General features: G+C 45.2%; 2 protein-coding genes across 2 annotated transcripts in view; one reads left to right on the forward strand and one right to left on the reverse strand.

Annotated features, from left to right (window-relative positions):
* The first annotated feature begins 873 nt into the window (after nucleotides 1–873).
* On the forward strand, nucleotides 874–17261 carry THBS1 (thrombospondin 1). Its single transcript, XM_003826555.7, has 22 exons — nucleotides 874–1037; nucleotides 1629–1724; nucleotides 1993–2552; nucleotides 3417–3492; nucleotides 3790–3989; nucleotides 4102–4224; nucleotides 5272–5365; nucleotides 7144–7317; nucleotides 7839–8015; nucleotides 8323–8496; nucleotides 8756–8883; nucleotides 8999–9151; nucleotides 9602–9820; nucleotides 10314–10421; nucleotides 10989–11148; nucleotides 11303–11421; nucleotides 12364–12598; nucleotides 12796–13023; nucleotides 13193–13464; nucleotides 13893–13990; nucleotides 14095–14234; nucleotides 15158–17261. The coding sequence occupies exons 2-22, from the start codon at nucleotides 1658–1660 to the stop codon at nucleotides 15163–15165; spliced, it is 3513 nt and encodes a 1170-aa protein (XP_003826603.1). The 5' UTR covers nucleotides 874–1037; nucleotides 1629–1657; the 3' UTR covers nucleotides 15166–17261.
* FSIP1 (fibrous sheath interacting protein 1) overlaps nucleotides 13849–17806 on the reverse strand; it is a 190927-nt gene continuing 186969 nt past the window's right edge. The window contains exon 14 of the mRNA XM_063596535.1: nucleotides 13849–14027. The gene's annotated coding sequence lies outside the window, so the exon portion shown is untranslated. The remainder of the gene's footprint in view (nucleotides 14028–17806) is intronic.

A 17806-nucleotide genomic window follows, 5' to 3' on the forward strand; every position in this document is an offset into this window, starting at 1 on the left:
AGTGGGCACAAAAACTGTTTTTCAAGACACAATTTCAATTTGGCTTGTGGAAACTGGATACGAGTAAGTTTCCTTAAAATTCGAGTAGAAAGCAGCTGTCCTCCCCGGGCCCCTTGATGAGAATACGCACACCGCCCCCAAGCGGCCGGCCGAGGGAGCGCCGCGGCAGCGGGAGAGGCGCCTCTGTGGGCCCCCTGGCAGCCGCGGCAGGAAAGCGCCCGAAGGCGAGCGAAGGCGAGCGAAGGCGAGCGCGGCGCACCAACCTGCCGGCCCCGCCGACGCCGCGCTCACCTCCCTCCGGGGCGGGCGTGGGGCCAGCTCAGGACAGGCGCTCGGGGGACGCGTGTCCTCACCCCACCGGGACGGTGGAGGAGAGTCAGCGAGGGCCCGAGGGGCAGGTACTTTAACGAATGGCTCTCTTGGTGTCCCCTGCGCCCCGTCGGCCCATTTTTCTTTTTACAAAACGGGCCCAGTCTCTAGTGTCCACCTCTCGCCATCAACCAGGCATTCCGGGAGATCAGCTCGCCCGAAAGCCCCTGCGCCACCCCGCGGGCCCTCCTAGGTGGTCTCCCCAGCCCCGTCCCTTTTCGGGATGCTTGCTGATCACCCCGAGCCCGCGTGGCGCAAGAGTACGAGCGCCGAGCCCGTGCGCGCCAAGGCTGCGTGGGCGGGCACCGACTTTTCTGAGAAGTTCTAGTGCTCCCAAGCCCCGACCCCCGCCCCCTTCACTTTCTAGCTGGAAAGTTGCGCGCCAGGCAGCGGGGGGCGGAGAGAGGAGCCCAGACTGGCCCCCCCTCCCGCTTCCTGCCCGGCCGCCGCCCATTGGCCGGAGGAATCCCCAGGAATGCGAGCGCCCCTTTAAAAGCGCGCGGCTCCTCCGCCTTGCCAGCCACTGCGCCCGAGCTGGCCTGCGAGTTCAGGGCTCCTGCCGCTCTCCAGGAGCAACCTCTACTCCGGACGCACAGGCAGTCCCCGCGCCCCTCCAGCCCTCGCCGCCCTCGCCACCGCTCCCGGCCGCCGCGCTCCGGTACACACAGGTAAGTCGCCCCCGGCGGCCGCCGAGGACCAAAGCTGCCCGGGACATCCACCTGGAGCGCTGAGGCTTCAGTCCCTCTGGTGGACCCCGGAACCTACACTCTCCCCGCTCGCCTACCCCAGCCCGCTCCTCTCAGCCGCTGGAGGACTCTTCAGGGCAAGGCTCCAGAGCCATCCTCTCCAGCCTTGAGGTTCACAAACCAACTCATCAGGACACCCCAAGATTTCCTTACTCTCTGAAGTCCTCCTTAAGCCTTTGTATCAGCACTCCAGGGAAGAGTCTGTACTTCCCCGTGCCCTCCCTGCAACCCCAAACTACAGTTCCTGATCTTGTTCACCTTCGACTTCCCAAAAGCCCCCAAATTGTTGGTCTTGCGCCCCCCACACTTTAAAACCAGCATCTCTTTCCTCCACCTCTCTCTCTCTCTCTCTCATGCTCTCTGGAAAGTAATCCTGTTGTCCTTCATTTCAGCAAACGCGGGGTCAAAGAGGGATGGTCCCGGCCCTGTCCCCATACCCAGCCCCGTTTCTGCGCACCCTCCCTCCCTGCCTAGCTGATCTCTGACCCTCGGCTCTTGTGCTTCCTGCTACAGGATCCCTGCTGGGCACCAACAGCTCCACCATGGGGCTGGCCTGGGGACTAGGCGTCCTGTTCCTGATGCATGTGTGTGGCACCAACCGCATTCCAGGTGAGTTTGTGTGGCACCTTTAGGGGAAGGAGGGACAAGGAAGAGGTGCTGGCTATCCCAGGTGTGCCCTCTCACGTGCTGTCCTCTCCCTCTTGAGCCTGACTGGACATCAGGACGCAGCTTCACTCTGATCCTGGTATTTATTCACCTCTTTCAGTGGTTGCCAGGAGTTTTCACCCCAGCCCTTTGTCTCCACCCCTAAGGACTCAGCCCCCTACTGCTGGTCCCAGCCTAGAAAGCTCACTTTGTGTTCTCTCCTGTCTAACAGAGTCTGGCGGAGACAACAGCGTGTTTGACATCTTTGAACTCACCGGGGCCGCCCGCAAGGGGTCTGGGCGCCGACTGGTGAAGGGCCCCGACCCTTCCAGCCCAGCTTTCCGCATCGAGGATGCCAACCTGATCCCCCCTGTGCCTGATGACAAGTTCCAAGACCTGGTGGATGCTGTGCGGGCAGAAAAGGGTTTCCTCCTTCTGGCATCCCTGAGGCAGATGAAGAAGACCCGGGGCACGCTGCTGGCCCTGGAGCGGAAAGACCACTCTGGCCAGGTCTTCAGCGTGGTGTCCAATGGCAAGGCGGGCACCCTGGACCTCAGCCTGACCGTCCAAGGAAAGCAGCACGTGGTGTCTGTGGAAGAAGCTCTCCTGGCAACCGGCCAGTGGAAGAGCATCACCCTGTTTGTGCAGGAAGACAGGGCCCAGCTGTACATCGACTGTGAAAAGATGGAGAATGCTGAGTTGGACGTCCCCATCCAAAGCGTCTTCACCAGAGACCTGGCCAGCATCGCCAGACTCCGCATCGCAAAGGGGGGCGTCAATGACAATTTCCAGGTGAGGCTTCTTCTCTGAGCCCTGCTCCGTGGGATCATCTGCTAGACAGGTGACCTGCCAGGAGGGCTACAGGAAATCCTGTCTGTAAACTAAAGCAGCAGTTCTCAGATTTTAGGCAGCATGAGCATCACCTGGAGGGCTTGTGAAAGCTCACCCTGCTGCACCCCAGCCCCAGAGTCTGGGATTCTGTAAAACTGCAACTCTAACAAGTACCAGGTGATGCTGATGCCGGTGGTCTGGGAAGCACACTTTGAAAACTACTCAAGGAAACAAGAAATGGTTTTCCTTTAGCAGTCAGCCTGTTCAAGCCTTAGATACTCCTTAGGCTCTTAAGAAAAGAGCTTATTTCAAATGCATTCCCCCAATTTTAATCTTGTTTGAAATGGATACTTTCTATGGGCAGAATCAGTACCACTTTGCTATTGGATTCCTCATGGGGATGCAGCTGGTCTCACATAAAAGGTTAAAATAGCAGTTAGTTGTTGCTGTTACAGCTTCATCTGTGCCTTAACTTCTAGATCTTTGCAACGGTGGCTTTGAACTCCCACATTTAACTCTTTGACACTGGAAAGTGTCATTATATCCTCTAGGCTTAGGATCAGATTCCATTTCCTGTGTACCCAAGTAGGCTGATAACTGAATTCTTTGTAAAATACTCAAGACTTGGCAGAAGTCACAATTAAGATTTTGAAGTTGTTTGGCGATTAATGTTGCTGTGTTATTTTGACATAGTGATCTTAGGACAGCTCTTTGAAGCTTTTAGAACATCTATTGTATGCTTTTCCTAGCATAGAGACAGTCTCCCCCAACCCCATCCCCACCCCCCTCAGCATTCTACAAGTAATGTGTGTCCTCTGCCCACAGGGGGTGCTGCAGAATGTGAGGTTTGTCTTTGGAACCACACCAGAAGACATCCTCAGGAACAAAGGCTGCTCCAGCTGTGAGTACCCCTCTATTTTTAGGGCACATAGGGAATCAGGGGGAATTCCACCAAAAACAAACTGAGGAATTTAGCAATAGTGGTTATACATAAATTACCCCCAGTGAGATCATCAAGAGGCATACAGAAGTGATTCCAAGGGGTATTATACACACACACGTATACACACATGTGCGCATACACGCAACCCCTCTACCTGCATCCTTCACACCAAATGAAATGTCTTCTACCACTAAGAACTCAAGAGACTGGTTGGTAAGAGTATCTATTTGAAGTTTTCATTTTGTTTCTTGCCAGCTACCAGTGTCCTCCTCACCCTTGACAACAACGTGGTGAATGGTTCCAGCCCTGCCATCCGCACTAACTACATTGGCCACAAGACAAAGGACTTGCAAGCCATCTGCGGCATCTCCTGTGATGAGCTGTCCAGCATGGTCCTGGAACTCAGGGGCCTGCGCACCATTGTGACCACGCTGCAGGACAGCATCCGCAAAGTGGTCAGTGGCCTCTGCACCCAGCCCGTTAGCGTGAACCCTGGAAGGTTTATCGCAGATGGTCCCAAATGACTGAAAATGCAGGGGGACACTAATGATATTCTCTCCCATTTAGACTGAAGAGAACAAAGAGTTGGCCAATGAGCTGAGGCGGCCTCCCCTATGCTATCACAACGGAGTTCAGTACAGAAATAACGAGGAATGGACTGTTGATAGCTGCACTGAGTGTCACTGTCAGGTAAGGGACCTTCACCAGCCAGAATAAGAATCGACGGCTTTTGTTTGAACCTACATCTTTGGGGAAATACCCTAATCGCCACAGAGATTCTTTTTATGTTCCATGGCCTGATAACAAAGTGTTTTTTTTTCTTTAAGATGCAATTATGGCATCTATAAGTTCTTCTTTAAACTCTCAGATGGTTTATCAAAGTATTAATTATACCCCAGGCTAAGTATCTAAGAGAATGAATCCACTAAGACATCTGAATAATTTACCTACCTTAGTTCAAAGACTAAGTGTTGAATGTCAGGTAAATAAAACCTGGTTGGAACATTCATTTTTTTTTTCCCAACCCTGATTTATATTCAGCTTTGGCATAGGTTCTTTTAGTACAGTAGCAATTGTTTTTCAAATCACTTAGTCTGACACTGTTAGGATGTTACTGTCTGCTTTGCTCAGATGGCACTGCCAGGTGTGTGATTCACTCTAGCATCCCCGCATGCCAGTGGCCAGTGAGTTTGGAGGTTCACCTGGCTTATCTATTAATAGCAAAGTATTTGAATTTGCTTAAATACAAATCACAGATGACTGGCTGTGGGAACCAACTTCATTAAATTCCCTTTCTTTTCCAATATAAAGACAGATCACAGATCTATAGATGAGGAAAAAGTGCTTATAGATCTTCCTTCCTCCCCCCAAACACATAATATAAAAATGTAAAAGTCCTGGCTGAATTTTCTGAGTTTGATTTCAGACATAGATTTGACCCATGATGTTTGTTGGTTCCTCTGCTATAAATTCCTTGTACTGTAACTTCCACCCTTGACTAAGTAGCAATTAAAAAGAACTTTCCAAGGAATGGAGTGACACGTAAACTAGCACTAGAACTGTCTCTATGATAGTGGTGGCTGCAAATATGACAGAGACAGATCTATGAAAATCATTCCACTAGAGCATTGACAGCCCTGACCATGTTTTGGCTTGTAAAGGAAATGTTACAGGATGTAGACTTCTGTATGCAACATGCTCAGCAGCCTGTTCCCCTCTCACTCTCTTGCCCTGCAGAACTCAGTTACCATCTGCAAAAAGGTGTCCTGCCCCATCATGCCCTGCTCCAATGCCACAGTTCCTGATGGAGAATGCTGTCCTCGCTGTTGGCGTAAGTTTCTCAAATGGCATAGCTATTCTTCAGTGACTAGGTCAGTTCTACATACATCCTAGACAGCCGAGCACAACACTGGAACCCCACCCCCATCTCCATCATGCTTCCATTCAGTTTCTTGCTGCAGCAGCTGGTTAACTGACAGCTTATCTGCTGTACAGAGCCAAAACTCCATTATGAGTACATCGTAATTACCCATCTGGATTGCAGTAATGGCAGTGAAGATCTTGGTATAGCTCATTAATTCTGATTTTTTGCTTTGAGGAAAAGAGATGAAGACGTGGCAGCAACAGCTCTAAGTTGACTGCTTTTAGAATTTGACCTTAGTGGCACAGAGTTAAGAAAAATCTGCTCACCAGAGATATTGACAGGCTTACTGTGTAAGCATTGGCCTGATCAGGCCTGGAAGTTTTGCCCCTTTCATCTGTAGGGATAAGAGGGCCTAAGAGAATTGCAGCAATCTGAGCTCTAGAGCACCAAAAGAAATAAGGCACGATATTGTTCCATGGCACGTTATCCCTGGCTTTTGTTACCAGTAAAATGAATGACTTTGCTGAGACAATATTTAGTGTAGCAGGTACAAGTTATAAAAGTGATTCATCACAACTAAGGAAGAAAACAGGAAAACAGCACTTGCCCTTCACACACACAGAAACACACATGCACACACACACAAACACACCCTTGTCACAGCTCAGAATAACCAATTCCATCCAGGGATCATATTAGCGATACTGGCACTGTAATGATCGTTTTTACATTTATTTTCTGTTCCGCATTCACTTAACATGTGCGTTAAAAGGAACAAAGCTAGCTGGAGGTAGCAAAGTTTTGAACTTGAATCAGGGATTGCTAAGGAAACTTACAACTAATGACCACAGAAAATAAGTTCTTTGTCTTCTGTCTGATACAGCTAGATGTGATTGTAGCCGTGGTGCCTGGGCAGATGGTAAACAAACATGCTGTCCTCTTATGACAATATGTGCAGAGAAGGCCCCAAACGCTGGGGTGAGAGGAACAACAAACTGACTAACTCACGGCCGAGTTGGAGCCAGAACCAACAACAGCTCGGCTGCCTTCACACTCATCTGTCAAACACATGGTGTATGGCTCCCCTGACAGAAATGACTCCTATAAGCTTCCTCATACTCGCGCATTCTTGGAAGTCTGAGACTGGAAATGCCTACCCAGATATGTTAAGTCAGTACAGGAAAACTCATTTGCAATGCTGAGAGGAGAAAGAAAAGCAATGAATAGGAGAGCATACACTGTGGGAAGGCTCAGCTGTACTGAGCCAGGCAAAGCATCCGATTACCCCACTGCTGGACACATCATGACCTGGGATAAACCCCTGGGCCGTTGGCCTAAGAAATATGTTGCTTTTCATCCTGTATAACTGCAACTTTGTGCCGGCTCATATTATGTTCTAGAGAGCTCATGTACACCATGGTGACCATAGTTAATAATACTGGATTGTATGCTTAAAATTTGCTAAGAGAGTAGATCTTAAGTCATCACCAAAAAAAGTAACTGTAAGATGATGGAGATGTGTTAATTAGTTTGACGGTGGTAATCACCATATATGTGTATATCAAAACATCACATTATACACCTTAAATGTATATAATATTTGTCAACTATACCTCAGTAAAGCCAAAAAGAAATAAATATATTGCTTTTCACCCTCTGGCAAGTGGAGGGCCCTGAACAGAGCCCTCTAAAGAACAGCTTGTCCTAATCATCACGTACCTGATGAACCTCTGTTTCCCCTGCAGCCAGCGACTCTGCGGACGATGGCTGGTCTCCATGGTCTGAGTGGACCTCCTGTTCTACAAGCTGTGGCAATGGAATTCAGCAGCGCGGCCGCTCCTGCGACAGCCTCAACAACCGATGTGAGGGCTCCTCGGTCCAGACACGGACCTGCCACATTCAGGAGTGTGACAAGAGATGTAAGCATCTTAGCCTCTCAGGGACGTGGAGAACTGACCTGTCCTTGTTGTCGTCACCAAGGGCAGCTCCACAGTATGTATATTAAGAACACGGGTTCTAGGATCTCTGGATCCCAATCCCACTGCTTAGCTGTGCACCCTTGAACACAACTTACCCTCTCTGAGGCTCTTTCCTCATTTGCAACTTGGAGATAATAATAGTTCTTGATAAGTTTATCTTGAGCATTTTATTTAGATACTGCATGTAAAGCAGTTAGCATTGAGTTTTGGTTTATGGTAAGCACCCTGTAAATGTTAGGATATTAACAGCAACCCATAAAAACAGCGAACTTATCCGTTCTCTGGTAGAAAACATTCCATGTTGACATTTGGGCATGTGGCCAGGAGCCAATTTCTACCGGACACTGGGTTTAGTTGCCATTGACCATTTCCTGGAAATACTTCTGCGTGCTCCTGATGGGAGCCTCTATTTGGCTGTCTCTAAGCCAAAACCATTTGTGACCATCAACTTTGTACTTTAGTTAAACAGGATGGTGGCTGGAGCCACTGGTCCCCGTGGTCATCTTGTTCTGTGACATGTGGTGATGGTGTGATCACAAGGATCCGGCTCTGCAACTCTCCCAGCCCCCAGATGAACGGGAAACCCTGTGAAGGCGAAGCGCGGGAGACCAAAGCCTGCAAGAAAGACGCCTGCCCCAGTAAGTGTGAGGTCCGCTGCAAGGGTGAGCATGGGCAGCAGCTCTGCCCAGCTGGTTGCCTGGCATCTGCAGCCTGCAGTTCAGTGGGTCATAGAGCAGGAAGGTTACCTACTAGAGAAACAAACAGAAGCAAAGTCCTGCAGGCTCAGCAACTTCTTTTAATGAAAAACAAACTCACCCTCTTCCCCAGCATTCTTTCCATGTGTCAGAGAAGCAGAGGTTTCTTGAACGGGCTTAGGAGAGTCTATGACAAGGGAGGGATTTGAAAGTTGATCTTAATTGTTGCCTGTGGTTCATCTTCTTACAGTCAATGGAGGCTGGGGTCCTTGGTCACCATGGGACATCTGTTCTGTCACCTGTGGAGGAGGGGTACAGAAACGTAGTCGTCTCTGCAACAACCCCACACCCCAGTTTGGAGGCAAGGACTGCGTTGGTGATGTAACAGAAAACCAGATCTGCAACAAGCAGGACTGTCCGATTGGTGAGCCATGCAGCCCAGGATGAAACGACCCAGGAGCTTTGCTCTTTTACTGAATGCTGCAGTCAGCATTCGAGGAGATTCCAGCTTGGTTAGTCCTGAGCGATTTGATTGCTCTAAGATGCAGGTGGACAACATAATCCCAACAAGTTATCGGTTCCCTATACCCTATAATATCTTACACTGTGTTAAGTGCCCAGCATGGCAGTATGGCAGCTTAGACCAACCATTTACTGTGACTGTCTCTCTCTCCTTGTCTCAGATGGATGCCTGTCCAATCCCTGCTTTGCCGGCGTGAAGTGTACTAGCTACCCTGATGGCAGCTGGAAATGTGGTGCTTGTCCCCCTGGTTACAGTGGAAATGGCATCCAGTGCACAGATGTTGATGAGGTGAGGAACTGACGGGGCTCCGAGTTTCTGGATCTAGGAAAGCAGCTAACCTGTGCAGTCGCTTCCTTATGGCAGTGACTTCTAAACATGAAGCACGCTCTTATTTCCTCCATAGTGCAAAGAAGTGCCTGATGCCTGCTTCAACCACAATGGAGAGCACCGGTGTGAGAACACGGACCCCGGCTACAACTGCCTGCCCTGCCCCCCACGCTTCACCGGCTCACAGCCCTTCGGCCAGGGTGTCGAACATGCCACGGCCAACAAACAGGTACAGTCAACTAGACGAGTAAACCAGAGGACAGGAGAGCTGTCTTTGACCAAAATAACTGGGAGCGGGAGGAATGTAATTTCATACCCTTCACCAAAAAAAAAAGGGCGAGGAGATGAATGTACGGTCTAGTTTTAGAAACGTGATTAGAAAATCCATGGTAAATCCTGCAGGGGAAAAACAGTCTTCCATATTTAAAAATGCTGCTCTGGAATAAGTTGTGAGCAGATGGACTTGTAAACGCCTAGGTGCTGAGCAAATTCAAGAAAAATAAACATAAAGCAAAGTTTGCTTATAGCCTCAGGGAGAATGGGGAGGGACAGAGGTAACCCACACTCTTCCAAATGGAGCCTCTGTCTACTCAGAGATGACAGGGATCTGGATTCTTGTTTCCATGATATCTGAGGATTCTCGAAAGCTCTGTGTAACAGCAGGATGGTGTACCCTCAGGTGTGCAAGCCCCGTAACCCCTGCACGGATGGGACCCACGACTGCAACAAGAACGCCAAGTGCAACTACCTGGGCCACTATAGCGACCCCATGTTCCGCTGCGAGTGCAAGCCTGGCTACGCTGGCAATGGCATCATCTGCGGGGAGGACACAGACCTGGATGGCTGGCCCAATGAGAACCTGGTGTGCGTGGCCAATGCAACTTACCACTGCAAAAAGGTAGAGCCAGGTCCTTTGTGTGCCTCCAGAAAGAGGGCCCATCACCTTATCAAAACACAGGCTAAGGAATTTTAAATACTTAAAGTTTGGACATGAAACTGAAAGATTAAATCTCCCAAAGGGAGAGGGGCACTAATTCCTATTAAAATTAAATCACTTGGTGCCAAAAACATGAACAGGGCTAGCTCTTTTTGGGCAACTGTGTTCCATAGTCAACTCTTCTGTCCAAAAAAAAGTTCAGTACTCTATCCAAATACCAGCAAAGCATGACTTGTGTTCACAACATCTATAAAGCCTAGAGCATTTACACAAATTCTGTATGTATATCCCCCAAGAAAAGTTTTATTTTCTTGTCTTCCCATAAAAAAACATATGCTGTTACTGAGCCAAATTCTGTTCTTTTTCTATTTGGAATTCCAGGTACACTCCCTCGTGCATGAGCTCAGCATGAGGAAGGCAACTGAAGCAGTGATATATATCTTCTCTTTCCTAGGATAATTGCCCCAACCTTCCCAACTCAGGGCAGGAAGACTATGACAAGGATGGAATTGGTGATGCCTGTGATGATGACGATGACAATGATAAAATTCCAGATGACAGGGTAAAAACAGTTTTCCATCCCTTTTTCATCTTTTCAGTTCAGCAACAGCCTGAAACACTTTGGGATTCAAGGAAATTACATGGCTATAGCAAAAAATATACCAAATCAATACACAGGATAATTAGAAATTATTCATTGTGTTCCAGTAGTTTAAGGATGTAGATGTTGCCAAGAGAATTTTTAAATGAGGGTTTTGTTTTTCATCAGAACTGTTTTTCTCTGTACTTGAGAAATTATAATGCATAAACAAATGTCACTTTGTTCCCTAGATTCATTTCAAATGTCACATCGAAATTACAGTAAAATTGACTTTGGGCACACTATGAACTGAGATGATGGGATTATATTCTACATCTCACTAACTTCTAACCCACAGGGATCCATTTTTTTAAATATGTCCTTTTAACTTTTGTAGTGATCGTTTTACACTGAGTGATCAATTAGCCTATCCACTAGGTAGAAAGTATTGCTGATTTTCACAGTTTTAGACATATTATGCACATGGTTTGAGGCTTGAGCTGTTTTCAAGGACAACATTGTTAAGTGCTCCATTTCTTCTCTTTGCAGGACAACTGTCCATTCCATTACAACCCAGCTCAGTATGACTATGACAGAGATGATGTGGGAGACCGCTGTGACAACTGTCCCTACAACCACAACCCAGATCAGGCAGACACAGACAACAATGGGGAAGGAGACGCCTGTGCTGCAGACATTGATGGAGACGGTAAGGTGCTGCCTGATCAGAGGGCCCGTGGGAGACAGGGACGTGCACAGCTTTCCAAACTTACTTCTGTCTAGTCCTGGCTATTAGTATGCACTTTGGTGGAAACATCCAAGGCTGGAGAGCCCAGCTCTTATTTGTCCCTTGTTCTCTTCAGGTATCCTCAATGAACGGGACAACTGCCAGTACGTCTACAATGTGGACCAGAGAGACACTGATATGGATGGGGTTGGAGATCAGTGTGACAACTGCCCCTTGGAACACAATCCGGATCAGGTAGGTGGATGGACTCCCTTCAGAGTCTTTCAGTAAACTGTTGGAATATCCCTTTCATGGCCTTTGAAAAATGAGCTTAACAAAGTTCAAACACTTTCATTACTGTGGCTCCCTGGCTTCTCATAGCCAACTGGAATACGTTCATGTAAATAATTTGCCTGATGTGAGCTCCTTGCACAGAGTCTCACAGGTCTTTAACATGAAGATCTCGTAACTTCAGTCTTACCTTCTGTAAGAAGGGCTACTGGACTTGCTCAGCATCGTCTACCATTGTTAAGACAAATTATACAAAGCAGACATCTGTGACTGACAACTGTACAATAATATTAATCATATGTAATACTAAGAGATGGAAAAATAAATGTGCATAAGCAAAATAACCATTTTCATGGCTAATGATGTAATCCAGCTATAAGAAAATCATCAAACTAAGGATACATCCAAAACCAAAGTAATTTATCCCTGTCATAAACATTACCCAGACAGTATACAACACAGGGACCAGTGGTCTGTTTCCATCTTTTCAGGACTTTTCAGAGAAGTCGACGTGTCAACAGTTTTACAACTGAAACCTTCTAAGGAAATTCTCTGTTAAAGTATCCAGAAAATTTCATTTAACATTAAGATGTAAACAGTTAACATTTCATTTCATCTTTAGTAATTAAATATCACTCTATTTGACCTTATTTAGAAAGTTTTATATGTAAAACATTTTTAAATTATCCCTTCTCAGATTTTTATACGAAAACAAAGATAAAGGAAAAAAACTTTTAAAATGTAATTGCTACTATTGCTATCTTTCTGCAGGAGTGTGTAAATAGACATGACACCCCACTGGCTATATCAAACAATGGAGAATTTTCCCTGTGGTGGAGGCATAAGTTATCTTTAACATGAATGGTTTATACTGCAATTTACCCTCCATTTACATCTCTCTTTCAGCTGGACTCTGACTCAGACCGCATTGGAGATACCTGTGACAACAATCAGGATATTGATGAAGATGGCCACCAGAACAATCTGGACAACTGTCCCTATGTGCCCAATGCCAACCAGGCTGACCATGACAAAGATGGCAAGGGAGATGCCTGTGACCACGATGATGACAACGATGGCATTCCTGATGACAGGGACAACTGCAGACTCGTGCCCAATCCCGACCAGAAGGACTCTGATGGTGAGTCAGGGGAGCCACTTTCTAAGACAGGGACTGCTGGCACAGCTGTGTAGATTGAGGAAATGAAACCAAGGCTCAAAGCATTTGACAGGATGAAGGGACCAAATGCCACCTTAGACAAGATAGTGACGTTTCTGACACCAGTAATAATAATAGCACTTTAGAATTTTGCTGAACTCTTGCTTTTTTGACCTCAGGCGATGGTCGAGGTGATGCTTGCAAAGATGATTTTGACCATGACAGTGTGCCAGACATCGATGACATCTGTCCTGAGAATGTTGACATCAGTGAGACCGATTTCCGCCGATTCCAGATGATTCCTCTGGACCCCAAAGGGACATCCCAAAATGACCCTAACTGGGTTGTACGCCATCAGGGTAAAGAACTCGTCCAGACTGTCAACTGTGATCCTGGACTCGCTGTAGGTGAGTAGCGAGTTCTTAGATCCTAAGAGACTGATGCATACATGGGGAAAAACAAATATAAAACCTGGCAGTTGTACCTATCCCTGTGGGTGCTGAGGATGTCTGGGAACATGATGGAGAACCTTCTGAAGGCTGCAGGTTTTAACCTGGCTCTGGGCTCTTCTTCCAGGTTATGATGAGTTTAATGCTGTGGACTTCAGTGGCACCTTCTTCATCAACACCGAAAGGGACGATGACTATGCTGGATTTGTCTTTGGCTACCAGTCCAGCAGCCGCTTTTATGTTGTGATGTGGAAGCAAGTCACCCAGTCCTACTGGGACACCAACCCCACGAGGGCTCAGGGATACTCGGGCCTTTCTGTGAAAGTTGTAAACTCCACCACAGGGCCTGGCGAGCACCTGCGGAACGCCCTGTGGCACACAGGAAACACCCCTGGCCAGGTAAGAAGCAAAGCCCTGGAACAGAGAGAGAGCTTATGGGTGCCTGACTAGCACTGGGGATGCTGTGCTTTGACCAAGACTCTGACCAGGGAGTCTTAGAAAGTTCCCAGCATCACCAGCTGCAGCATTGAACTCTGCTTTGTAAAAACATAATAGTGTTGAAAAGAGAGCTTGACCAAGAATTGCCCTGCAAATCCTAAGGTGCCTTCAGCCTTTTCAAACAAAAAAACCTCCTTCCCTCCTCTCTGTCTGCTTTATATGTGTGCTCAGTGGCACAACAAATATGAGAGGACTTGGAAAAATTCCCCATTGCAGCCCTCTAACTTAGATCAGCTCGGTACCTTTCAAGCATTGTTTCTGATGGAATGAAATAGAAATCTTTACCTGAAGGAGCTGTGTTTCAACCTTTCCTTTTCCTTTTCCTTCAGGTGCGCACCCTGTGGCATGACCCTCGTCACATAGGCTGGAAAGATTTCACCGCCTACAGATGGCGTCTCAGCCACAGGCCAAAGACGGGTTTCATTAGGTACGATCATACTGATTCACTTTCACTTACAGTCACACTGAGGGACAAAAAGACAAAAAGTATTAAATAGCATTGTCACTAAACAAGATTTTTTTTCCCTGCAGAGTGGTGATGTATGAAGGGAAGAAAATCATGGCTGACTCAGGACCCATCTATGATAAAACCTATGCTGGTGGTAGACTAGGGTTGTTTGTCTTCTCTCAAGAAATGGTGTTCTTCTCCGACCTGAAATACGAATGTAGAGGTAAGAGCAACATCACCATGAATGTACACTGGACATCTCTATTTCAGACTAACATCAAGGATGACGGTTATGGGGGAGTCCAGTGTAAAGACTGTTTTGGAGACAGGGTTATTTCTATTTTGCTTTTGAGGACACAAGGACAAAAATGGAATAATGCCTAGGCACTGTGGCTTATGAGTTCCTGAGTCCTTAGTTATAATATTAGTTTGCTTAGCAATCTCTGTGCTCCTCATACACAGTGCAAAGGTAAGCTGCAGAAAAGCTCCTATATAATTTGGACTTCATTAATAATGCTGTTCTTTACAATTATATATTTATATATCTTACTGCTTAGTGTTTTATGCATGCCATCACGGCACGAGTTAGCATTCCCAACTTTTCCCTGTATACAAAGAAGGGAGAGGAATGTTGCTTTCATATTGGCATGTTAAATTAATGTTCACTATTAAACTTAGCATTTTTTTTCCTCATTCTTTTTTACTTAGTGATTAAGCTCGCTGAGTCCAACACTGGCTCTACCACAAAATAAGTGCTTAATATATATTTACTGGGCCAAGGCCAGATACCTAAAAGATCAATGAGAGTAGAAAAAGATGGTTGATTTTACTCAAAAAAATCTAAATTATTAATGTAATTTTTGAGTCCAAATTTTTAAAATAAGACTCCCTAAACTGTTAACATTGAAAGCCTTTGGAAAGCATAATATATGTTCTGGAAGGTTCACGCTGTGTCGGTCTCCTAGCATCAATGTCAGCTAATAAAATTAAATGCTAATGTGCTTGAACAACCTTAAAATTAGGCTTTTGTCATTAGAAAAGTAGAGCTATTCCTATGTGGTTAACTTATTAACTGATACTAAGATGTCTATGCTTTTATGAATTAGTTTTCATTTGTATATTTATTTATATTTGTTTATTTAACAGATCCCTAATCATCAAATTGGTGATTGAAAGACTGATCATGAACCAATGCTGGTATTGCACCTTCTGGAACTATGGGCTTGAGAAAACCCCCAGGATCACTTCTCCTTGCCTTCCTTCTTTTCTCTGCTTGCATCAGTGTGGATTCCTAGAACATGCGACCTGCCTCAAGAAAATGCAGTTTTCAAAAACAGACTCAGCATTCAGCATCCAATGAATAAGACATCTTCCAAGCATATAAACAATTGCTTTGGTTTCCTTTTGAAAAAGCATCTACTTGCTTCAGTTGGGAAGGTGCCCATTCCACTCTGCCTTTGTCAGAGAGCAGGGTGCTATTGTGAGGCCATCTCTGAGCAGTGGACTCAAAAGCATTTTCAGGCATGTCAGAGAAGGGAGGACTCACTAGAATTAGCAAACAAAACCACCCTGACATCCTCCTTCAGGAACACGGGGAGCAGAGGCCAAAGCACTAAGGGGAGGGCGCATACCCGAGACGATTGTATGAAGAAAATACGGAGGAACTGTTACATGTTCGGTACTAAGTCATTTTCAGGGGATTGAAAGACTATTGCTGGATTTCATGATGCTGACTGGCGTTAGCTGATTAACCCATGTAAATAGGCACTTAAATAGAAGCAGGAAAGGGAGACAAAGACTGGCTTCTGGACTTCCTCCCTGATCCCCACCCCTTACTCATCACCTGCAGTGGCCAGAATTAGGGAATCAGAATCAAACCAGCGTAAGGCAGTGCTGGCTGCCATTGCCTGGTCACATTGAAATTGGTGGCTTCATTCTAGATGTAGCTTGTGCAGATGTAGCAGGAAAATAGGAAAACCTACCATCTCAGTGAGCACCAGCTGCCTCCCAAAGGAGGGGCAGCCGTGCTTATATTTTTATGGTTACAATGGCACAAAATTATTATCAACCTAACTAAAACATTCCTTTTCTCTTTTTTCCTGAATTATCATGGAGTTTTCTAATTCTCTCTTTTGGAATGTAGATTTTTTTTAAATGCTTTACGATGTAAAATATTTATTTTTTACTTATTCTGGAAGATCTGGCTGAAGGATTATTCATGGAACAGGAAGAAGCGTAAAGACTATCCATGTCATCTTTGTTGAGAGTCTTCGTGACTGTAAGATTGTAAATACAGATTATTTATTAACTCTGTTCTGCCTGGAAATTTAGGCTTCATACGGAAAGTGTTTGAGAGCAAGTAGTTGACATTTATCAGCAAATCTCTTGCAAGAACAGCACAAGGAAAATCAGCCTAATAAGCTGCTCTGCCCCTTGTGCTCAGAGTGGATGTTATGGGATTCTTTTTTTCTGTTTTATCTTTTCAAGTGGAATTAGTTGGTTATCCATTTGCAAATGTTTTAAATTGCAAAGAAAGCCATGAGGTCTTCAATACTGTTTTACCCCATCCCTTGTGCCTATTTCCAGGGAGAAGGAAAGCATATACACTTTTTTCTTTCATTTTTCCAAAAGAGAAAAAAATGACAAAAGGTGAAACTTACATACAAATATTACCTCATTTGTTGTGTGACTGAGTAAAGAATTTTTGGATCAAGCAGAAAGAGTTTAAGTGTCTAACAAACTTAAAGCTACTGTAGTACCTAAAAAGTCAATGTTGTACATAGTATAAAAACTCTGCAGAGAAGTATTCCCAATAAGGAAATAGCATTGAAATGTTAAAATACAATTTCTGAAAGTTACGTTTTTTTTCTATCATCTTATACACCATTGCTTTATTTTTATAAATTATTTTCTCATTGCCATTGGAATAGATATCTCAGATTGTGTAGATATGCTATTTAAATAATTTATCAGGAAATACTGCCTGTAGAGTTAGTATTTCTATTTTTATATAATGTTTGCACACTGAATTGAAGAATTGTTGGTTTTTTCTTTTTTTTGTTTTGATTTTTTTTTTTTTTTTTGCTTTTGACCTCCCATTTTTACTATTTGCCAATACCTTTTTCTAGGAATGTGCTTTTTTTTTGTACACATTTTTATCCATTTTACATTCTAAAGCAGTGTAAGTTGTATATTACTGTTTCTTATGTACAAGGAACAACAATAAATCATATGGAAATTTATATTTATACTTACTGTATCCATGCTTATTTGTTCTCTACTGGCTTTATGTCATGAAGTATATGCGTAAATACCATTCATAAATCAATATAGCATATACAAAAAGAAATTACGGTAAGTCATAGCAACATTCACAGTTTGTATGTGATTTAGAAAGACTGAGTTGCTCAGGCCTAGGCTTAGAATTTGCTGCGTTTGTGGAATAAAAGAACAAAATGATACATTAGCCTGCCATATCAAAAACATATAAAAGAGAAATTATCCCTAAGTCAAGGGCCCCCATAAGAATAAAATTTCTTATTAAGGTCATTAGATGTCATTGAATCCTTTTCAAAGTGCAGTATGAAAACAAAGGGAAAAACACGGAAGCACATGCAACTCTCACAGCGACATTTTCTGACCCACGAATGATGCCTTGGTTGGGCAACACGATTGCATGTTGTGGAGACACTTCGGAGGTAAATGTGGATGAGGGAGGAGCTGTCCTTGCAATGTTGAGCCAAGCATTACAGATACCTCCTCTTGAAGAAGGAATAATAAGTTTAATCAAAAAAG

Source organism: Pan paniscus, chromosome 16 (genome assembly GCF_029289425.2).
Source record: "Pan paniscus chromosome 16, NHGRI_mPanPan1-v2.0_pri, whole genome shotgun sequence".
Lineage (NCBI taxonomy): Eukaryota > Metazoa > Chordata > Mammalia > Primates > Hominidae > Pan > Pan paniscus.